Source organism: Cucumis sativus, chromosome 4 (genome assembly GCF_000004075.3).
Source record: "Cucumis sativus cultivar 9930 chromosome 4, Cucumber_9930_V3, whole genome shotgun sequence".
Lineage (NCBI taxonomy): Eukaryota > Viridiplantae > Streptophyta > Magnoliopsida > Cucurbitales > Cucurbitaceae > Cucumis > Cucumis sativus.
This window is the reverse complement of record NC_026658.2, coordinates 6144404-6168738: the sequence shown is the minus strand read 5'-3', so window position 1 is coordinate 6168738 and position 24335 is coordinate 6144404. Positions and strand designations below refer to the sequence as shown.

The following is a 24335-nucleotide window of genomic DNA, read 5'->3' as shown; positions in this document are numbered from 1 at the left end:
CAATGAACTTACCCAACATATTGCAAAATAACAACCAGCCTTGTTGCCTTTCTCCTGAGCAAACCCTTAGATTGAAATGACCCCCAACAAAAGGCCAATGATCGCAACTACGGATCCAACCAAACTTTGTGATAGAACCCGACTTCTCAGTTGGCAATGGAAAAGGATACAATATAGGAAATACTGTGGCTAATGAAAAATACAGAAGAAAAATAAAAGCTCCCTGTCGAAGACTCCCTCTCTCCCTCGGCTGCCTTCCTATCTCTCAAGGAATAACAGTAGGATTCTTATCACCAAAATTCTCTGCCCTCTCCCTTCCTTCTCGTCTCTATTTATATTTGCTCCCTCACTCCCCTGCCATGGTGATCGTGCGTCGGCACTCCATTTCCTTGTGGTCCCCACTTGCAGTTGGTTACATAACCAACTCCTCGTCCTTTTTCTCTTTCCTGTTTTTTCTCCTACTATACTGGCGTATGATGGGTGGTCTAACACTTTGCTTGGATCTGCCAAATCTTTAGCCTTCCTTTGTCTGTGTTTCCGAATTTGTTAAAGTAACTATCCACTGGTGTTCGTAATAATTTCGAAGTAGCTGACAGAATACAACAAAGTTGGTTGTCAGAGACGGATAAGATTCTTTTGGCTTCCATATCTTCGATTTGACAACTTCCTTCTTCTTTCCAAATACAGTAGTGTGACTGATTTAGCTTGCATCTGACAACTTCCATCCTAAATCTTGCATCTTGTCGAAATGTTCAAGAGTGTGGCTGGCGGAATAGAATTGGGGAGGAGAGAGGAGAGAAGGGAGAGAGAAAACTTAACCTTTTTTTAAGACTTGTTGGTAGATTAATCTATCTGCCTCATACACGTCCTGATATTGCCTCTGTTGTAAGCATGGCTATAGTCAGTTATGCATGCTCCTCAACCGACTCATTTTGAAGTTGCATATAGAATTTTAAGGTATCTGAAAGGGTCTCATGAGAAAGGCATTCTATTCAAAAGGAATAATCACTTCCAAATAGAAGTCTACACTGATGCAGATTGGGTAGAAAGTGCTACAAATAGAAGATCTACGTCTGGTTTTTGTTCCATTGTTGGAGGAAATTTGGTTACTTGGAGAAGTAAATAACAAAATATGGTGGCTAGAAGTAGAGTTGAAGAAGAATTTAGAGCCTTGCTCATGGAATTTGTGAGTGCATATGGATAAAAAGGATACTTGAAGAGTTGCAGAATTCCTTAACTACACCTACACGAATTTATTGTAACAACAAAGCTGCCATTTCTATTACCCATAATCCGGTTTTAGATAATAGAACAAAAGATATCGAGGTTGATAAACATTTTATTGAAGAGAAAATTGAAGCGGGAACAATATGTATTCCTCATTTTCCTACATCAAAGCAAATTGCTGATGTCCTAACTAAAGGCCTTCCAAAGAATCAATTTGATAGATTGATTGACAAGCTAGCTATGGAAGACATCTTCAAACTTGGTTTAGGGGAGCGTTGGAATTTTATTTCTAGATACTTATTATTGTTCAAATATTTAGCCTTTATTGCTTTTATTCTTTCTTTATTTGTAAAAGGTCTTTCTCCTATATAAGAAGACCAACATTCATATATTTAATAATAAGGAAAAGTAATTTAACTCCCTCAAAGTTAATTAGTGTTTTACCTATGAAGGTCTATTGTGATAATAAAGTGGCTATAATAATGCCAATAATCTTGTACAACATGATAGAACATTTATGTGGAGATTAACAAAGACTTTATAAACAAGAAACTGGACAATAACAACATTTGTATTTCGTGTATTCCATCTTGTCAACAAGTTGCTGATGTTTTCACCAAAGGGTTACTCAGGCCAAGTTTTAACTGATATGTTAGCAAATTGGGTCTGATTGACATCTACACCCCAACTTGAGGGGAAGTGTTAGAAATAAGGGGCTTTGTTGATAGTTTATAGCCCCGAGGGTATTTTAGTATTTTTATTCACCCCAAGTTTATTTCCTTTTTTGTATAATGGCTTGTTAGAGCCTATAAAGTTATCTCCTCTTGTAACTTTCATAGTGTGGAAAAATAATAAAAAGTGACTCTATTGTGGTTTCTTCTCCCCCTGCTATATAGTTTTTCACATAAATTTACTCCTCTTTTTCTACCCTTTAACAATTAACTTGTGATACATTTTTATTTCAGGGAAGATAAGGAAAAAAGAGATCAGTCATTTCTGAAATACCCTTCTTTTGTAGGAAATGTGGTAAAGAATTTTGGAGTTCTGTAGTATTTGTTTGATAGCACCTGAAAATGAAACGTTTCATTTTATCCCCCAAAAGGAAACTATAGTAATAAGGAATGCCATACAGAAACTTCTAAAACTTTTTATACGCAGAAAGATGTGGCTTTCGGAATTCTCTCTTTTAAGAAATAATTAATTATAGTTTTGAGATACAATAATGAACCACAAAAATAGAGGATAATAAATAATGATGTGTTTTATGTACCCTGTTACCGGTGGGTGGAACTAAAGCAGCTAAGATTTTTCCAGTGTGGATGCAATGAGTTAAATAAGGGTCTCCAGTTTTCCGCAGCTGTCCATGATGAGCCTTTTTTGCAAACTCAATAGCCTTTTGCACCTGCCTTCATAGATGGAAAACTTGAGAGCAGAATATGAGAAAGTTCAAACTAGCTGTGAGAAAAATGAAAAACCTTGGTATCCTCAAATATAAGATATCCAGTTACGTCAACTCCATCCAATACAAGAGAACCTGTATGGATATTAAATGTTATGGCAGGAAATGACTTTAGCACAAGCAGGGAAAACTAATATTAGTTGACGATAGATAATTAAAAAGTTCGGTAACTTTCCAAGTGTTATGATCCTATGCACGTTATTAAGAGATCAAGAAGTTACAGACCAATTAAAACATGCTACCACCATGAGTACATTTCTTTGTGAAGTTTTGATCTCTCTAAGCATTGAGTAATGTATTTTAAACAAGAAAATGGAAGAATTTAAGATAACAAAGATTACGTGCAGTTGTAAACAGAAGACAGAAAGGGAATCACTTTATAAACAGAATTAAAGAGCATCATGAATATAAAACCAAAAATACCAAATAGAGGCAGGTTAGATTTTCTGGTCGAGATATGGACGAAGTTCTACATTGTCATTACTGCCATAAGTTATAACATGGAGACCAAAAAAAAAGTAACGAGGGCAACGACTCGGTATTCAAATGGAGCACTGTGTGCAGAAAAAAAGAAAAATCTACTCTGACTGGGACCGAGTTCATACCAAATAAGATTTGTAAGGTAAATGAAAATCGAAGCTAGCATAATGAAAATGTATGATATGAACTAGCTAGCTTCAAAATGATTTCTTTTCTTCAGATTGAATAAGAGGTTTGCTCGATTAACCTGAGCTTGGCATCTCTATACTTCCCCAGAGAAGAAAACCGGAGTTTTATCGAGTCACTTCGAATTGTATTTTCTACTTTCATAAGCAAATAAATGTCAATGTCTACTCATAACCCAACCAAAGAATCTTTGAACTTGGAAGCAACTTGACTAGTAAAACCGTTTGAAGCTTAATCAATAACTAATCCCACCCCAAAAAACCCGTTTCCTCTAACCATGTTCCAATCTCCAAACATAATATCAACGATAACGATAATAGCAACAACAATAAACTTGGATGATGAAATGAAACCTGGTTGCTCCTCCACTTTGGGCCAAAGGAAATCCACCTTTGTAGAGAGACAAGCTCCAGAGGCAATAGCGACGGCCGTAACAGCAACATGCGTGATTGCAGAAGTGACAGCACCATGAACAGATCCAGAGCCGGAGGCAGCGGCTGCAGCAGCTGCAATAACATTTCCAGAGGCGATAACAGAATTGATGGACGCAGTAACAACAGGTACAGGACTAATTCGATCAAAAAGGCGGCGGAATTTCACGGAGCGACCAAGTACCCTCGGCCGGAAAATTGGGGAAAAACGGAAATAAAACTTGTGAGGGAACATCACAGTAGTGGAAACAGTGGCTGTGGTTGAGCTCCGAAGGTGACATGAGCGCATTCTAGCAGATGATTCTCCTTCAAAAGAGAATCAAAAACTGTGAACCAAAACCAAAAATTAAACAAAGGAGGGAAAAGGGCTCAATCGTATTTGTGATTTTGTTAAGGAGAAATGGAGAAATGGAGAAATGGACCAACCGTATTTCACAATTGGAAGAGAAGAAAGTGAGTGGTTGGGAAAGTTACAGAGAATCCATGGTTGTAAATATTCTTCGTATAATCCCAAATTTTTATGATATTTTTCCAGGAAAATTAATGGGGAAGAAAATGATGACAGTTGGAGTGGATATTATAGTCCAGCACTCATATTATGACGCGTGGCGTGAGTTCACCTAAAGGGAAAATGTGAAAAAAACCTTATTGCTCTCGTTGAGAGTCGAACTCAAGACCTCCCGCTTACTAAACGGGTGCTCTAACCAACTGAGCTACGAGAGCTGATTTAAGAAATGATATGAAGATAAAATATATTAATAATTAATTTAGCAGTAGTTTCAAGGCTCTAATCAACAACTATTTCATTTTTTTTATTTTTTAAAATTAAGTTTATAAAAACCTCTTCTATATTTCTTCTTCTGTTATCTTTCTACTAATAATTTTAAAAATTAAGCCTATTTTAAAATAAAAATTTTCAAAAATAATAGATTTTACAAAATATTTAAAATTCATAGCAAACTCTATCACTGATAATCATTGATACATGTTATAGTGATAAAAGACTATCAGGAATAGAATCCAAAATTTTGCTATAGTTGATAAATATTTTAAAGGAATTTTTTTAAAAACAGTAGATTTTACAAAGTATTTACAACCTATAGGAAATTATATTACTGATAGTCATTGATATGCTATAGTGATAGAAGACTATCAAGGATAAAATCTAAAATTTTGCTATAGTTGATAAATATTTTAATGAATTTTTTTAATATTAGTAGATTTTACAAAGTATTTACAATCTATAGCAAATTATATTATTGATAGTCATTGATATACGATAGAAGACTATCAGGGATAAAATCCAAAATTTTGCTATAGTTGATAAATATTTTAACGGAAATTTTTTTAAAATAGTAGATTTTATAAAATATTTACAACCTATAACAACTTTTATTATTGGTAGTCATTGATATGTTATAGTGATAAAAGATTATCAGCGATAAAATACAAAAATTTGCTATAGTTTGTAAGTATTTTAATTTATTTTGTTATTTTTAAAAATGTTCTTATTTTAATTTATTTTGCTATTTTTAAAAATGTCCCATTTTAAAGGTAAAAAAAATAAAACTTTTAATTTTTTTTAAAATAATAATTTAACTTTTTACTTAATAAAGATGAAAAGAAATTAAAAAAATTGGTAGAAATAATTTTTTTAAAAAAAAACAAATAGTTACCTAATAACACTTTTTGGGTTTCCTTAATCATATGTTGATTATGCAATTATAGTTAAACACTTTCAAAGTTAATTTACTTGTTGTATTTGGATCTTATTTGGGTGTGTATCTCCAATAAGCACATATAGTAGTTTATTTATGTCTATCTCATATATATTTATTTATACTTATTACTTTTCTCTTACTTATCTTATCTATTAGGTGAATCCCATTAGGTTAATCTCAGATAGCAATCTATCTAGTCTACATATGCTTAATTTATATACTTATTCTTATGTAGCTGAGTTTTATCATAGAGAAACATTGTCACCAGCATGTAGTGGGTGTGTTAAACTTATTGGAGTTCATTTGGATTGGAGAGTTGAAGATGATGTCATGAAAACATTACCTCCTATTCTTAAACGTCAAGTTGAAAAACCTAGAACGAAATGAATTCCATCTGTAGGTGAATTTAAAAGTTCATCAAGATGTTCTAATTGTTGGGGTTGATGCCCTAAATCTCATGGTCTTGTAGTTTGTAACTGTATATATTATACAAACATTTTATTTATCTAATAAAATCAAGTGTTTTTATTTTATTTGTCATTTAGTTGCATTAACCCACAAAATTAATAAATTAACATCCAAGGTTATCTTCTGTAACATAAACATGTATGTGGAGACATACATGTGGATCATATTTAAGTGATAACCTAAATGGTCTGTCGTAGATGAGAGTGACCTATGTTGTCGATTCAATATGTCTACCATCTTGGGGATTCATATGATTGGGGAGCTGGAAACACAGCTACACAAGAAGGAATTCACTCCTTCTTGGGTAAGTAGATGAGTGTTTCCTTAAATGGTGTCTCCGAGACTTGAACAAATGGTCCTCCTTTCTCTATGGCACTAGAGGGTTTTCTGTTGATTGGTTGAACCATAAACAGGTTGTTCATTAGAAGAGCACTGGTATTTAAGAACTAGAGGTAACCAAGGGGTAAAATGGTAATTTAACCTAGTTGATATTACGAACACTCATGAAGGACTAACTTACTATTATTGGTTTATATATGTGAACACAGAAATATATCTACAGTGAAAAGAGTTTGATAACATGCAGAAATAACCGTTATTATAGTCCTTTTTATTAGAATAATGGGGTTAAAACGCATAAGGGATGCTCAAAATGCAAGACTTATGTTGTAAAGACATAGATACTTAGAAATATGGCTTACATAAATGTCATTCCTATTTTACGCGATTATCATGTTTAAAATGCAAGACAAGTGGGAAAAAGAAGAAAGGAGCAGTTAGCACATGACATCTCACGCAAAGATAATGCGATGGATCGTTCCTGGCGATTAAAAATTCTAGTCGATGAACCTAAACATATGCAAGGATGGCTCACAAGAAGACAAGAACGGTAGTTGGAATGATGTGACTTCACAGGGTCAGATGACAATGCTGGCCCACTTAGAGGAACAAAGTTTTTTCGCCGAAAAGCAGCCTATACAAGTAATTCATCCCTACCGAGAGAAAATGGAGGCCCAAATAGGCTTAGAGCTCGAACAAGCCGAGAAAGAGAGACTCAAAATGGCTGGAAAAAATTATAGAGAAAGAGAGAGCTAGAACAAGCTACCTGGAGAATATGCAGCCATGATAAAAGAAGAAGTCATTTGTTGTTGAACTCTTAACTTGTAGTGATGTGTTCCATTCTTCTATCTCTCCATTTTTTATTTCATTGTAATGTATGTATTGTTCATATTGTACAGTGGCTGAATGCCTATATTCTTTATATATAGATTACATGTTTATACCTTTTCAATCCACCATTTCTTAACTCTTCATCTATCTTTGTGTTAGTAAATGGGGAGTTCTTTGTGATTAGTTCTTGATAAGGAGTTCAACTTATAAATAATATAGCATTAGTTGATCTATATTCATCACTTGGCCAGTGTAAATCGCCAACTATTCCAAAAGGGTAAGTAGCAAGGATAAAACTAATGCGTGCAAAGAATGAGTTTGGTGACAAACTTCACCTTAGCGAGGTAGCTTCCAACATTTGTATCCTGAAAATAGAACAAGTGCGGACAACAGGAATCAAGAAGTTATCGTCCTTAAACAAGAAGTCCTATAAGTATTACGAGTCACGTTCTCTACTTTAATTTTTCTAAGCAAGCATAGTCATTTGTATCCCGAAAGGTAAACAAGTGTTGCGTTTAAACACTTCGAGAGAAGGTTGCCTTAATCATATGATGATTATGCAATTATAGTGCGTTAAGGCTATCATTAACTTAACCATTTAATAGTACGTAAGATTTCCTTCACTCAAAGTAACTTCAACCTTATTATACCTAGCTATAACATATTTCTTTATGCATGAGTCTCAAGTAGTAAACCGGTAGTAGTAGTTAGTATGTCATTCTTTCAATTTAATTGTCATAATGCCTAATGGTAAGTGGAACCTAAAACTAACATCTATAACAATTTCTTGTGTTTGACCCTGGATCACCCAGGTAAACCTATTGTTTGCTTGCACTTGTGCGAGCAATAGAAAAATTTGTACTCAACGAGGACTTAAGAATTATGCGATGAAGAAGTACATGAGAGCATTTCAAATGCAATGATCATGACTCATCGCCTAGAATCAAAGCATGCTCTACAGAGAGTTACAATGAGTGCATTATGCGCGATGACCTGACACATAACCCAAAATCAAGAGCAAGCAATACTGAAAGTTGTGATGAACACATTAAGTGCGGTTACCTGACTTAGTGAAGTATTGCTATAGTAACTTTTATGACCATTAAATCCAAGTCCACGACACAATATAACAACCAGTGTTCAACTGTGAGTCTTTAGTGGAGTATACACACAGTTAACAAATATTGATTAACGTGGTTAATGAGTATAGTCAATTAACCTCATATTATTGTAGCTTCTGATCTGTAGGTCCATTAGGTCATTTTCCTTGCTTGTAAAGGGTAATGAGATTTATTTATATTGGTTGTAATTTGAAATGTCCAAATTTACTTTGGGAATTAGTATAATGTATGGTAATACATTATAATATAAAGTTTAGATATTTTAATCAAACTTTGTTATATAAATTTAATTTTGGATATGATTCAAAATTAATTCATGAGAGATAAAATATTTGAATGAGTTCAAGTATTAATTTAATGTGAATTTGATTCATATTAAAATTATTGGTTTTGAGAGAAATTCATATTTGAATGAGATTCAAATTTGGTTTAAGTTAAATATAAGATATTTAATTTAGCTATTAATTAATTTGGAGAATGTGAGGCCCACTTTTAATTCGAGTATAGGAAGTAAAATTTCGGCTAAAACTACTATAGAAATTTGTCTTTGATATATGCGTAGAAAGGATTAAGTGATAAAATATTTTATTGTTAGAATAAGTTTTGTGATTAAGAAGTTCATTCGCGAGGTAGTTTTGAGAAAAGAAGGATTTGTAGTAGAACCTATAAGTCTAAATGCTCTTAGAAGAAAGTTCGTAAGTTTTAAAACAACTAGGGATTTGGGTATTCTTTGCGATAAGAACCAAGAGTTTCACGATGAAGAAGTCTATGAGGAAGCCTTGAAGTTTAAATTCACGATAAGTGTTCTAAGCGAGTAAAATTTGGTTAGTTCGCAAGGAAGATTTCTTGTAAAAATATAACTATACGATAAGGTTATTCGCGAAAAGTGTTGTGGTTAAAGTTATTTGCGGTATGGGGTTAGGCGAGAAGTAAGTTCTGGCTAAGAAAATGTCAAATTTGATATAATTGGGATTAACATGTAAGATTAAGAAAATTTCCCTTCCCTCTCCATGAGAAGAGAAGGAAGAGGAGAATTTTTGTTAAAGTGTGGTGAGTGGTTTTCTTCTTAAATGTTTTGTGGTTCCACTTGACTATTTTGAAAGATGATTTAAAATAAGAAAGTGTTTCAAAAAGAAGTTATGAAAGGGTTTTTAGTGAGAGTATTAAAGCTTGATTTGATGATTACAATTTCCATGTTATGAAATGGTTTTAAAACCATTAGTTGATTCCTTGAGATGATGCTAACTTTTATGTGCACATAAAGAGTCAAGGCTGTCATGAGGTGTACGGACCACATGGTGATAAGAAGCTGACTTATGCATTGAAAGGAGCGTATAAAGCTTAGCGGCCTGAGCAATAAGGACAAATCTGTATGTTCTCAGATGTTGTTGATACAGTAGTCAAACGTGAGGTAATGAGACGAAGCATAGAGAACGATTCGGGATCCTTGGAGAAATGAATGAATGTTAACTAATGTGTGTTTATGTGAAATTGTTATGTTATGAATATGTTAAGCATAAAGAAAGGTTTATGTGAGATGAAATTATTTGATGTTATTTATGCGAAATGATATTTATGAAAAGATATTGCGAAAAGGATTTCATAAAACCTCAGTCTTTTAGACATTCTTTCAAAAAATTATCTTCCAAGATTAGGCGTTTAGGCCAAGTAGTGAAGAAGGTTGAAAGATTTGCGACGAGATGACTCCAGACATTTTGGAAATAAAACATTGGTTGTTTGGTCAAAGTGTTGTAATTATGTATCAAATGCATGTTATTAATAAACATTTTGGTAGGTATTTATTATACTTGGCGTTTAGGTTGGCCATTATTGTGTTTTAAGTTTTGTTAATAGTATAAAAGAAGTTGAGAATAATATTTTGCTATACAAAAATTTCAAAGTTGTAACAAACTCACGTCATATTCCTAGTACTTTGACATTTTCCTTGATTGTACGATATGAGGTGTGACAGAGAATTAATTAATGGTTTAGTTTAATTTTAGGAGAATTTTTAAAAATAATAGATTTTACAAAATATTTACAACCTATAGCAAATTCTATCATGGATAGTCACTGATATGGCTATAGTTTGTAAATATTTTAATTTATTTTGCTATTTTTAAAAACGTCCCTTAATTTTATTTAATTAAATCAATTTAAAACTATAAAATAAGTCGAAGATATTCGACCTTGAGACACATTTTCTTGTGTCCCCCTATGGGTGATGTTTGCATAAGTTAATAACAAGGCGAATGGAGATAGTGTTCATAGTAAGTGGGAGAGGGATGTGTATCAACACATATCCCGTAGTCTCTTAATTAGTTTCTAGTAAATTCTCATGCTCGGCCACGAGGCAACTTTGCTTGCCTTATGGAAAGTGTTTGCATGAGATTTTACTTAAACTCTAGAAATGGATATAATTTCTTTATTTTTAGCTCCAATCGGTTTTTTCCTACATATTACTTATTGCGGCAGAACTCTAGAATCTAAAATGAAGGGTTACACTTACAAGAAATTTTTAAGTTAATCATTTCTTGACTAAACAATGATGACTAACTATTATAGGAATAAGAGTTATTCTAGTGTAATATTTAGATGAGATTGTCTCAATTTACTGAAGGGATAATTAATCACCCTATAAAGGTTTTTATCCTATCTCACTGAAGTATCATTGCAAAACAGATACCACTTTCGATATATTAAAATTTTGCTAAATTGATTGATTTTCTAGAGTGCTACTTTGAATATGTTGTCTACTAATAAACTTAATGGCAATAATTAGGCATCTTGAAAAATATTATCAACATTGTGCTAATCATTAATGACCTACGATTTCATGCGAGTAACCACATAGATAAGAACACAATACAAGTAGGGTAAAAAGCTTAATAGACAAAGTTAACAGACATACCACAGTCCAAAAAGATGTAACAATCATCATAACATGACATGAATCATCAGTCATAATAGTTCATAAAGCATGTGATCCATAAATCATGCTTAATCATCATGTAACATCAGTTAACACCACAACATCTCATTATGCATTTTCAGCTACTATCACTGCATAATCACAAAATACATGCAAAACTTAAATTCATGTTTGAAGGTTTAGTAGTAGAATCTCTTACCTTGATTTTAGCCAAAAGTATATTCCCTAGTTGGCAGTCGAAACTCTCCAATAAACAAAGTAAAGAGAAATTCAATAACTTAACTAAAAAATTAAGTGGCTATTGTCTCCAAAAATTCTTTCGAATTCAACTCACTAGTAACGTGTATAAATATCCATTATTATAGCTCATTTTATTAGAATAATGAGATCAAAATGCATAATAAGATGATCAAAACGCGTAACTTGTGTTACAAACATATAAGTATTTGGAAATACACTTTACATAAGTGTTCCAACTATTTTACACAATGTTAATGTCTAAACCCGATATATTGAACAAAGAAAGAAACTAGTGAACTGCAGGAAACATATCGCACAAGGACTATGTGGTAGGGAACTCATCTGGTGATTAACGTCTCTAGGCGAGGAACAACGCTATCACACGAGGAAGGGTCACTAGAAGACAAAGACTGGTAGTTGGAGCTGATGTGATGTGCAACAGACACTTTTCAGTGGATGACACTGACAAGTTCAAAAGAATAAAAGTTTTCCTTCCAAATGTTGCCTATATAAAGTCATCTCCTTCAACCTAGAAGAGAATGCTTGAATGAGCGCAATGCCTGAATAGGTCAAAGCCCTAGAGAGTAGAGGAAAGGAATAGCCTTTCCACCATTTCGAAACGTTTTCTTATTCTTCTCCGATCACTAATTTTGTCATATTTGCAATATACAAAAAATAAGTGTCATGAGCTGTTTTTTTCTAGATATTTTTGTTATTTGATGCAATTTTCCTATTAAATATTTTGAAATTTGCTTCACTCTTTTTATTTTCTTTCTCTCCATTCTTTTAATAGTAGATTGTATAAATATTAGAATTTATGACATTGACAAAAGTGTATATATCAATTATGTTAGAAATGAAAAAAAAATTGAAAAATTTTGAATTGACTTAGTTACAATCCGAGAGAAAAATTTAAATAGTCTTATTTATTACCTAGTTGTATATCTCATAATATCAATGGTATAAATTAGCATGAGATCATATTGAGACAATTTACTATGGATACGAGGTCACTTGCACGACTAGGGGTGTTCCGACAAGACTACTCGCACGATTAGGGGTGTTTTGACGAGACTACTCACACGATTAGGGTGTTCATATAGTCTCACTCGCTCAATTTCTATCTACAATCACTCGCACAATGTGTATCTACGATCACTCACACGACTAGGGATGTTCCTTCGGAATCACTCACACGATTAGGAGTATTCGTACATTCTCACTTGCCCAAGTGCGCTCTATTAGACACACGACACTATTATTATGTTTCGAATAGGAAGTTAACACATCACCTAGTGGGACCAGTAGTGGGTCTTTTCCTGGGTATACTTTATAGGAAAATTGCGTCATATGACAAAAATATTTAGAGAAAAAGTTTATGGTACCTATTTGTCACGTGTGAAATTTTGACCCCAAAAATCACCCCCAAAATTGCGCCAATTCGTGCCACGACTCCTTCGGCAAGGCCCAGGAGCAGCCCAACGTGGTCCTAAGACAGCCCAAGGGCGACCACGACATATACCTACGACATTGGCAGACACCTCTCGAGGACAGCTCACAAGCCCGGCACGCGTGCCACGACGAGTGCCCATGACAACCCAAGTGTCAGCCCACGACACAGCCCCATGGCACGCCCAGATGCCCGTTGACACGACCATAGGCGCCCGACACCAGCGCCCCCCATCGGACCCATGCGCACGGGCACATGCGCATGGCCAGGCGGCAAGACAAGCAACTGCGCGCGCAGCCCGCGCGAACCCCAGTCGGCCGCCCATGCTCGTCCAGGCATGGCGCGCACGACCCCGCCGCGCGCGCCCATGCCAACGCTGCGCGCAGTACCGCGCGCGCAGCCCACGCCCGCGGCCCCAGCGCGCGCGCCCGTGTCGGCCCAACGTCCCCAGATTCTTCCAGAAGGCTCCAGACACGCCCATGTGCGTGCTGCCCCGCCCGTGCTCGGTCTAGACATCCCTAGAAGCCTCTACAACGTCCGAGACAGTGCCAGAATATGCTGGAATGCGCGGGAAGCTCCCGAGAAGGCCCCGGAACGTGCTGGATGATGCTGGAACGTGCTGGATGATGCTGGAACGCGCTGGAACACTCTAGAAGGCTATTATGACGGACAACGAGTGTCATGAAAGGTCTAGTCCTCTCTAGAATGTTCTAGGCTTCCTTGTTATGTACCAAATGAACTTGTAATCTCTAGAATCTTCCTTGGCCGACCTTCTAAGGCCCAAGGTCGTTGAGGATGGTCTATAAATACTTGGGGAGGGCCTCATTTGTATCAAGCCTTGCAACCTTGCATCTTGGCATGTCTTAGCCAAACAAGGTAACCTTGCCACCCAAAGTCTCCTTGCCCATGGTGCCCCCATGACAAGAAGACAGCATATTTGTACCCAAATATGTATTCATCTATTCTTGGAATGCAATGTATCATTCCCAAGACGTGTCCATCCAAACTCCCTCATCCTTCCAACCTCTCTCGTGTCTTGCAACCAACCTAAGTACTTCCGCTGTAACCCGTTGGCGTAGTGCTTGGCGCACTACCCCTTCCGGGAAAGGCTTACTTGGCCACGTGGGCATCGTAGTTAGCCAAGTGCCGCACGTATGGTTAGCTTCAGATTCTAACCACGTGACATATTTCTTGCATATTGCGAATATGATAAAATTGGTGATATCAGACACCTATCAAACATCTATCAGATGGTTATTGAACAATTACCAGAGAGTTATTGACTTTTAAATTTGTTGCCTTTACAATTCAGAAAATGTAGTGACATAGGACCTATTATCATAAATTCTTTTGCTATTTTTGTAATTGCCTCTATTTATATACTCACTCTTTTCTATGTTTAATATTCTAGGCAAAGGTAGAGGATTGGAAAACTAGCGAGAACAGGAATGATCCATGACATGTCATATGGGAACTCAATTCTGCTTCCATGTCCATGGATAAGTTTTTTAGTATTTTATATTTTAAACATTTTACTTAAGGTTTTACCTTATTTTCTTATTTTATTTTCTTTAAAATTGTTAGAACCTGCGCGTCATGTTTTTACGGTGTTTTATTGAATTTGCAAATTTTATGTTTTTACAAAGAGTTATTGATATTAGTTTTATAAAAAATTTAGTTTTTCCTTTTCAAGAAAGTGTCTTTTGATATTTATCTTTTGAATAATGACCATAGCTCAGTCTAAAAGTTTGGGTCGTAACAGTTGCATTCTTATATCGCATAGTAAGTTTCTTAAGTAGAAGCTTAAGTCTTAATGATTAGGCGTTCTAACATTCTCCATGGGTCAGATTCAACTTTAAGTTTCAGAAAAAGCTAAGTTTAAGTTTGGGGGTTCTGGCTCTTCGTTTGAGGCATTAGAACTACCCAAGTCGCATTGTTTGTGCTTAAGAACGTAAGAGATGGACGAATTTTAGCTGGGAGCGTGACAACTTTTACAGTATTGTATCTATTTGATAGAATCATATCGTTGATATAACACCCCCCAGTTTATGAGAAAAATATTAATGAACCGATATCACGTCTGAATGAGAGATATCCTAAAAACATGAAAGTAAAGTTAAGAAAGACTTAAAATAATTAAAAGTTAATACATATACTAACAAGGTGCACCTTCCTTTTATGTGGCTCGATCATGGAAACTTCAAATTTAAGTGTGCTTAGCTTGAAGCAATTCTATGTTGGGTGACCTGAAAATTTTTCCAGAATGTATGTGAGTGATGACAAAACATCCTAAAAAGACTCATGTCGGTTTGTTTGGGAGGAGAACTTGTACTTTAATAAGCCTTTATCGCAGGAGACGCAAGAAAATGTAAAATTCTTATAGTATAGTATAATTGTTATACTATTAGAGACCTACAAGTACTAGTATAGAAAACTTTTATAAAACGAGATTATCAAAATATCCTAGAAAAAACTGGAAATTTCATGCTTCCACGGTTCAAAGTACATTTAGTTAGATTTACAATTAGTTTTAAGCTTCATATTTTGCTATAATTTTTACAATATTTTAGCCTCATTTGGCTATATATATGCAAGTAACCCTTTTAATTGATCAGAAAAACTTCTTCACTTTTGAATATGTGCATTTAGTGTTTGATGTTCCAAATTGGTGATTTTGGTCTTCTTTTTCTTCTTTTTCAATAATAGAATGCTTTAAGTACAATAATCATGAACTAAACCCATATTGTTTAATAATTGATCTACTTAAATGCAAGAATCCATAAGTCTTTGACAAAGAGTGTTTGAGAGAAATAAAGCTGCAGTTCAAAGCTGCAGTTCATTGATTTGTAGCCTTTGAGACTAAGTAAGTTGGAAGAAATTGAAATTGAAAATCACGTTTGCTTTTTTCATTTGTTAACAACGTTATCATTAGTATGAACACAAAGAGACAGATGTATATTTTGAATGAATATAATAGGAATGATGGTAAATAGAATAAAACGACTATTCTTTAAAATATTTCTGATTTGTTCTTGTCACTTTTTAATTTTACGTGACTCCGATTTCTTCTTTCTTCCTTTTCGTTCTTTTTCTTCTCTTTTTGCAACTTTTCTATACCGTGTAAATATCGGTTTGTTATACTTTTTTTAAAAAAAGATCTTTAAAAAAAGTGACAAATAAAAGAAACTAAAGTATGATTAAGATAAAGAAAAGAAAAAGTAGTAGGGTTAAAGCATGACACTAAAAGCGAGAGTAGAAAGGTTTAAAAGAAAAGTGGGATTGATTGAATTTGTGGGTGGAGTTCGAGGAAAGCAAATATGTGAGTTTGAGGCCCACAGATTGAGCGATTAAAAGGCTCCAAACTGTATGCGTCGCAAGTCATCAAAGGTACGATGGTATTTGTGGCATATAATATTAGATAAGGCAAACAAAAGGCAAAGGAGGTAAAGACACCCAACTTGACACCGTTACGTTATTTTATTGTTTTGCGTGGAGATTTAATTGAAAAAAAAGTAGAGTCCTCTCCCTCTCACCTAATGCTAAATTCAACAATCAACTTCCCAAATTCTCTTAATTAACGTCCCGTTGGTTTATAGGGTATCTTATCAGCTCTCCACGTCTCTTCTCCTACTTTTCCTTTCATATCATACCAAATTTTATTATTATAGGCTACCTTCTATCTAGGTGTTTGAAAAAATTGCATTATACTCTTGCATATAATCTAAGGTAAAATTCTATTTCATCTTTGACAAGACGTAAAAGCTTTTAAGTATTAAAACTAAAATAAACAAAGATGAATTCTCATAAATAGTAAAATAAAATTGAAACTATTTACAAAAATATATAGAAAGGAAATTTAAATAATCTATAAAAAATTTGGAGATTTTCCACTAATTTGGAAATAGATTCAATTTATTTTCTATATTTAAAATTGTCTCTAAAATAAAATACTACTTATCTTTACTTTAGGCTCAGTCATATACTCAAAGTCCAAAAATTAGTCCAAGCTTAGACCATACTCGATTTTAAGTTTGATCGATAGTCAACATTTGATTGACCCACGTAAAACTCCACCACTCACTCTCTGTTATGATAGGGTTTGCATATTAAGTGTTCTCATTCAACGACAGATCTAGAAAATTTATTGACTTAACCTTTGGTTGGAAGGGACTGACAAACATAATTACCACTAAATTGTCTACAAATATTAAGTATTAATTTGTTTTGTTTATAGATATTATATAAAGACAATAAAATTGAGAAGAGCTCGAGCCCCCTGGACCTATACTAAATCCGTCGGTGATTTCCTTCTCTCATACTCTATATTATACTTATATTGATTCGAGGTAAATATAACATTCACATTCAAAAAATGTATTAAATATAATATAATACAAGAATATAAAATACAAATCCAACTTTTATAGTTTATTGGTGATAAGTCACGTCATTAATAAATATTTAGTGATTCATTTGTAGATATTCAAATATAAAAACATGATTTAATTACGTAGATTAGATTTAAAGTTCAAATGGGATTAAAACCATTAAACTGGATGATGTTCTAGGTGTATCAAAGTTAAATTTGTTTCAATATATATGTGTTTGATCTTAATTCATAATTTTGGAGAGTTTGCTACGGTGGTTTGAGTATAAATAGAATTTTGTTTATTTATTTGAAGCATCTCAATCCTATCCGTTCGTCTCATTCATTTTTGGAAAATTGCATCAGGTGATAAAAACATTTAGAAAAAGAAACAGTCTATGATATTTATTTTTTAGGTATTGTAAATATAACAAAATTAGTGATATCAAACGACTATAAGACGGATATTGGATGACTATTAGAATGTTATCGGCTTTAAAATTTGATATTTTTGCAATTTAGAAAATGTAGTAACATAGGTCATATTATCATATATATATAGAGAGGATTGTTTGCTATTTCTATTTTATAAAATGTCCAACTCAAATTCTTTTTTTCTCATTAATTTGATTTAAATAGTTTTTTTTGTAGGGGTATTTTAAAAAATAGAACAAAATGACAAAATATTTACTTGTATATAATAATTTTAAAAACGAAAAAAAAGCCCACAAGCCTCAATAGAAAATTATGTGATTAATTGGCATCAAGCGCACATAATATATTTGGAAAACTATCGTTTAGATTTGACATGCGATTGTCTAGATTTGATAGTTTAAATTAGGGTAGCCAATTTTTTTTCAATATTTTTTTTGTATCATTTAGATTTAGTATACGATGGTTTATATTTGAATATATTTGGAAAACGATAGTTTAGATTTGACTATTTTTATATTTTTGTATTATATTTGACAATCCTATATCCCAACGATTTTTTCACAATATTTTATATTTGACACACGATCTTGAACCAAATAAAAATTTGTAAAATATATATAAAAAAAAAAAGCTAGTGAAGAAAGAAAAAGACTGTGAAAAGGAAACTAAAAATTGTAGAAGAAAGAATGTGAAAAGAAAGGACAAATGTAAATATTTAAAAAATTACATAAGAGAAAAAGACAACGAAAAGAAAAAAATATACCTAAGAGAAAAAAGAAGATTGCAAAAGAGAAGAAAAATGATAATAAAGAATGATAAACATGAATATTTTTACAAAAATAATAAACTCTACCGACTTTTTCAATTTGTGACACGAATCATTACTATTTTGTCTATTTACTTTATTCAAAAATCGGAAGTTGGGATTCAATTTTATTAATTCAATCAAAATTAAAGAAAAAATGATGGTCCTCTAAATTTAATACATGAAGGAAGTAAAATTGTTATAAAAAAATAAATAATTAGATAATAACTAGGGTTTTTAAAAATATATAATAAAACGAGAAAATATTTACACATAACAATTTCAAACCATGCAAACAGCCCTCCATAAAAAATATAAAAAATCGAGTGTGCTTGATTTTTTTTCAAGAATATGAAATTTTTTGGTACATGATCAATATTCGGCTATTAATATTTTAAAAGGATTTTCATTTAAATTTGATTATTTTTTTTGTAAAGATCGTTTTACATTTGAGTAGCTTGAATCAAATAACAATTTTAAAAAGTAAAATAAAAAGTACATCAGGAAAAGAGACTAAAAGAAAAGGCATATTGAAAAATAATTTTGTTGCTCGTCATAAATATATGCTCTTTTTTTAAAAAATATATAAAAATGAATAAATCATTTACAGAACATAACTACTAAGATAGAAAATTCATTACACTTTTTTTTTTTTTGCACTTTTTAAATAAAACTAATTAGTAATTATTGTTTTATTAGTTTTTTTAAAAGAATTTCCTCTGAACTATACACTCATTTCTTTTAGACTTTTTTAATTCTTAAGGCCAAATAAGCCATTAAAAAATTGAAAAGAAAAAAAACTTAAAACATTAATAATTCCAATAGTATTTAAAAAACATAAAATATAAGTATTTTGATATCCAATTCGATTGTTTCATTTAAGTGACAGAAACAAACTTAAGTTATAACATCCTTTTTAAGTTTTAGTGGATGCCAACATGCAAATTCAAGATTTAAGTGTTTGTTTTGATAAAAAAAAAAAAAATTAAAACATTAAACAAAATTGGATTAGGAAAATTTAAAACTTACACTCCATCTATAAGTAAGTAAGAGTGAGATGATTCTACTAATTGATTTGTGTGGGTAAGGGAGTAGAGAAAATATGAGAGTGAATCATCCTCTTCTCTTATTTATTTACTTATGAAAGTCTTGATTGAAGTAGGAAAATACATTTCAATGGGAGGAATGAAAGTAAAATTCTTCCCTAAAATACAAATTAAATTAAACTTGAATCTAAAATTAGGGAAGAGTGAAAATTTTATGAAAGGGTGCTTGAATCACATCAATAACTCGCGGTAAGAATGTGAATTTAGAGAAGGGTGCTTGAATCATAACTAACCAATAAGTCCTAATGCTATTTAAAATTCTAAAGATACAATGGTATATGTGGAAAAAAAGGAAGGAAAAGTAAGTATAGATTCTTCCATTTTGACCCTTTTTAATATGGCAGAGAAGGGATAAAGATTTTAATAGAGCGGAGATATGTATAGAAAATGAAGTTTTATATTAATATATTGAGAAGAAGAAATGCATGTAGTAAATTATAATATAATGGTAATCTTAATTTGATTTGCAACTTTCGGCGGAATGGAATGAGAATATGGGAATATGTGTTTAATATGATATAAGGTGGAGAATGGTAAAATAATAAAAGTAGCAACATTGGATTTGATTTGATTGAGAGAGAAACAGAAAGGTCAAATATAGTGGTAAAATTGAGTTGGGTTTGGAAAACATATAGCTGTAAAAATGGGGATGGGGAATCTAATGCAAAAAGACGGAGGAGTAGGAGTAGGAGTAGGAGCGAGAAGAGGAGAAATATGAGGAGTAGGAAAAAATAGGCGTTGGGTGTTGGTTGGCGTTTGGGTTAAAACAAACAATCTTAACCACAACCACAGGACGACAGATTAACAACTTAACATTTATTTCTTGACCTCTCTCATTTTCCATCACCATTCCGCCTTTTCTTTTTCTTTTTTTTTTTCTTTCCAATAATAAATATAAATATTATTATTCTAATACACTCCATTTCATTTCACGCTGGTGGGGGGTTTTGTTAATTTACATCCGGACTTAGGAAGATCAAGAATGAGAAGAGATAAGAAGATGAAGGGAAGAATTTCTATGATTGGGAGTTACGCCATTGCATCCTCCATTAAAGACCACCACCATCAACGCCCTTCCATTACCTGCACCACCTTTAATATACTCGCTCCCATTTACAACCGTCTCAATCAACAGGTTTGTTCTTCTCTTCTCTTTCTCTTTTTCCATTTCAATTTCATTTTTAATCTAATATAATATCAATGGATGCACTCAAAACAGGATCCCAGTTGTCGCGAAAGCGATTACAGAACGTACTGGCTAGCCAGAAATCAGAGAATTCTGGATTGGCTTTTGTATGAGAAATCTTCCATTATCTGCCTTCAGGTTTCTTTTTTTTTTTTTTTTCCCAGATCCCTTTATTTTTTGTTTCTTCCTAAATTCATCTTACGAGGCCGTTGATGTCAGGAATTCTGGGTTGGAAACCAAGAACTTGTGAATATATATGAAAACAGACTTGGCAACGCCGGTTATATCAGTTTCAAGCTTGCTCGGACAAACAACCGCGGCGATGGTACGTCTTTCTTCTCTTACTCAACATTCCTTCATTCAATCTTATCCAAATTGTAAATTGACACTTCCTCCTCCATGATTTGGCTATTCGTATTGTGTTTCTGAATTCTGGCCTCCGCCCATTTCGATCTGATTCTTCAGGTTTGTTGACTGCGGTGCATAAGGATTATTTCAGAGTGGTAAACTACCGAGAACTGCTATTTAACGATTGTGGAGACCGCGTCGCGCAATTACTACATGTTGAATTAGCAGTTCCATTTTCCCATTGCCGAAACAATGATATTCGTCAGGAAATTCTCATCGTCAATACTCACTTGTTATTTCCTCACGATTCTAGTCTCTGTCTTGTCCGTTTGAATCAGGTAGGTGCTCTTATGGCCTTTTGCATTTATGCAACTTCTTGCACTTTCCAATTCCAAAGATTTCTAAACTTATTCTTTCAGGTATACAAAATTCTGCAATACGTTGAATCTTATCAGAAAGAAAACAAACTCAATCCCATGCCCATCATACTTTGCGGGTATACCTCGTTCACTTCCTTCTTAATTCTTTATTGTAATTTTATTGGATTTGAGTCTGTCACTGTCTTTTATTATCTGCTTCGCTAGAACAACATGGTAATTGTGTTTCTGAATGCTTGTTTTGTTTAGTGACTGGAATGGAAGCAAACGTGGACATGTGTACAAGTTTCTTAGGTCGCAGGGGTTTGTGTCCTCATATGACACAGCTCATCAATACACAGATGCAGATTCACGCAAGGTTAACATCTTCAATTCCCTTCCCCCATGACAAACACAACGTTGACTATTTTTCTAACTTGGGTAGTGCTCTTTTTTATTATTATTTATCTGTGTGTATGAACCAGTGGGTGAGTCACCGGAATCATCGGGGAAACATTTGTGGGGTTGACTTCATATGGCTTTTAAATCCAAACGGATACAGAAGATTGCTAAAAGCAAGCTGGAGTGAAGCTATTTTTGGCATGTTCAAGGTAACAAGTTCTCCACCCATATTAATTGCTGTGGCTTTCAATTTTATAACAATATATATTTGCAACTTATCTGTCTTAGAGAATAATCTTCCTGCTCGATGTGCTTATCTTTCGTTGAATTTCCACTTTGTTGTAATGCCCAACCAAGGACATTTTTCTAGACTATTTTTTAATTTAATACAACAAATGTGGGGTATAAACTTTTGAACCAACCATCTCGTGCTGCCTGTCTTCCTAGTTCTTAGAACATCACTCAAATAACTAAACTTTGTCGTGACTATCAAGTTGTTTTCTTTCTCCGATTCTAATTCAATCTTAACATTATCAGTATCTGCTTCGAAGAGCTTCACTGACAGCAGATGATGCATTTGCCTTTCTGAAGGCGGACAATGATGGTGACTATATAACCTACTCTGGTTTCTGTGAGGGACTTCGACAGGTAGATGAAGAGACTTGCTGATATTGGTTTTGAAAACTTTATGCCAATTTTGTTTGTGGACGAGAAAGATCCTCATTGGTTTTAATTGAAAAACTTGTTTACGAATGATTAAATCTTTTGCTTCAGCTCAATTTGACTGGACATCTCCATGGCCTTAGTGTTGAAGAGATAAACGACTTGTGGGTACAAGCAGATAGTGATGGAAATGGCATACTTGATCATAATGAATTTCAGGTAAGCTTTTATAGTTCAAGTGTGTGCTACTTCATAAATTCTCAACTTGAATTCTTCTTGCTTGTTTTGAAACAGGATAAAATATATAAACTTTGAGCTGTAGTAGATAAATGATATTAATGGAATTGTAGTTGGCACTGGGCATGTTGACAGTTTTTAGCTATTGCCTATTGGTGTCTAGTATTTCGTCTTTTTAGTGAAAAAAACTGGAGCGGAGTACTAGATGTTAGAGTTAAAGAGGCATGGGTATTGATTGTGATAGTAATGGTGGACGTGTTTTTGTGGTATAACGTACCTAAACCATCTCATCCCTTGACACAGCAGAGAATTTGGAATTCCACGGGGACAGAGAAGAGAGATGAAAAGAGCAACGAGATTGAATCAAAGGAAAATCAGGAGCAAACGATTGGTTTTAGTGTTGAAAATGCAGTCTTGTTTCCTGCTGAAGTTGAGAAAGGAAGGTGGCCCGAGGACTACTCCCTTTCCGACCATGCACGACTCACTGTGGTCTTCGCACCCATACGAATGCCTTGTTCTCAGTTGATATCCTGATCCAAAACAATTGTTACTGTATACAGAAGAAGTGGAAAACAAACCACAATTCACAACTGAAATGCTCGTTCAGATCGAGAGGAACACAACTCGTTTGATTTGTGTTCAATGCTATTTTCCTTTTCCAACCCAAGAAATCCAAATAATTTTGGTTTGGAGTTGGAGGAACCCACCTGCACCCACAAACCCTGATGGACGAAAGCTTCTGAAGCTGGGAGCAGAATCCAGCCCCTCACAAGTGAAAGGAAGGATAGAGGCCGTTATGTGTACAGACAGACAATTATAAAGTTGTATAAACCCTTGGCCCTTGCTTTTGTAATTTTTATGTGATATATTATAGTATATGTACAGTTCCTTGATACTTTTTGGTATTTGGTATAGAAACACTTCATTAGGTATTCGACTGGAGACGATACAGGGCCAAAATAGAATACAATAGCCAAATGTACGTTTTCGTTTCTTTAAAATTATCTTTCTTTATATATATATAGGCATTCCTGAAACTTCTCCTACAATCGCTCTTCCTTAATGAGCAAGGAAAAACTTTAGTCTCCTCACCACATAGCCCCAAACTTCTCAAAGTTGCTGCCTGTTCCCACAAATGCGCAATTGTTTCCTTTTTATACCATATCATACTATTAAGTTGATTCAACAATCTGAGGGGTGGTGTTTGGAGGATGTAATGGGGTTGGATTGAAGTGGGTATGGATTGCAATCTCATGTTTGATTGGTTAGATTTACTGTCGGTTTGTGATTCACAATCCATTATAATCAAACGGACAAATACTCTGATAATCTTTATTTATGTATAGATGTCAAAAGGTTACAACAATAGAGATCAAGAAATAACAAGCAAAGATAATAACAAACATTCCCAACCTCCCTAGGTCCAAGCTAGTCCTCTCCCCGGCGTAGTTGCCTCTCCTATCAAAATGAGTCCTCTCCCCGGCGTAGTTGCCTCTCCTATCAAAATGACGACAAAATTAACCTAGCTACCAATCTAATCTCTCAT

General features: G+C 33.8%; 2 protein-coding genes and 1 non-coding gene across 5 annotated transcripts in view; 1 reads left to right on the top strand and 2 right to left on the bottom strand.

Annotated features, from left to right (window-relative positions):
• The window catches only part of LOC101208449, a 28247-nt gene extending 23907 nt beyond the window's left edge, over positions 1-4340 (bottom strand). Inside the window, exons 1-4 of one of the 2 annotated variants that reach the window (XM_011655033.2) lie at positions 4210-4340; positions 3706-4109; positions 2703-2761; positions 2498-2629 (exon numbers count right to left, since the gene is read on the bottom strand). In XM_011655033.2, the coding sequence (XP_011653335.1) occupies positions 2498-2629; positions 2703-2761; positions 3706-4072 (558 nt within the window). In that variant the 5' untranslated portion in view covers positions 4073-4109; positions 4210-4340. The remainder of the gene's footprint in view (positions 1-2497; positions 2630-2702; positions 2762-3705; positions 4110-4209) is intronic. The other variant, XM_011655034.2, reaches the window with a different exon arrangement.
• Positions 4341-4432: 92 nt separating this feature from the next.
• On the bottom strand, positions 4433-4506 carry TRNAT-AGU. Its single transcript has one exon. It is a non-coding gene; the product is annotated as a tRNA-Thr (tRNA).
• A 15866-nt stretch (positions 4507-20372) lies between these two features.
• On the top strand, positions 20373-23826 carry LOC101203377 (uncharacterized calcium-binding protein At1g02270). 2 transcript variants are annotated; one of them, XM_011655032.2, is made up of 10 exons: positions 20373-20732; positions 20817-20921; positions 21003-21108; positions 21249-21469; positions 21551-21627; positions 21758-21866; positions 21973-22098; positions 22427-22537; positions 22664-22771; positions 23093-23826. In XM_011655032.2, the coding sequence occupies exons 1-10, from the start codon at positions 20580-20582 to the stop codon at positions 23321-23323; spliced, it is 1347 nt and encodes a 448-aa protein (XP_011653334.1). In that variant the 5' UTR covers positions 20373-20579; the 3' UTR covers positions 23324-23826. The 2 variants fall into 2 exon arrangements, with proteins under 2 accessions (XP_011653334.1, XP_004137201.1); XM_004137153.3 differs by having other exon boundaries at positions 20374-20732; positions 23096-23826.
• Positions 23827-24335: the final 509 nt, after the last annotated feature.

Excerpts from the sequence above, each read along its gene's own strand:
- LOC101203377 (XM_011655032.2), top strand. The coding sequence starts at position 20,580 with ATGAGAAGAGATAAGAAGATGAAGGGAAGAATTTCTATGATTGGGAGT. Across the intron at positions 21,109-21,248 it reads GACAAACAACCGCGGCGATG|GTTTGTTGACTGCGGTGCAT; the intron begins GTACGTCTTTCT and ends CTGATTCTTCAG. Across the intron at positions 22,099-22,426 it reads CTATTTTTGGCATGTTCAAG|TATCTGCTTCGAAGAGCTTC; the intron begins GTAACAAGTTCT and ends TAACATTATCAG.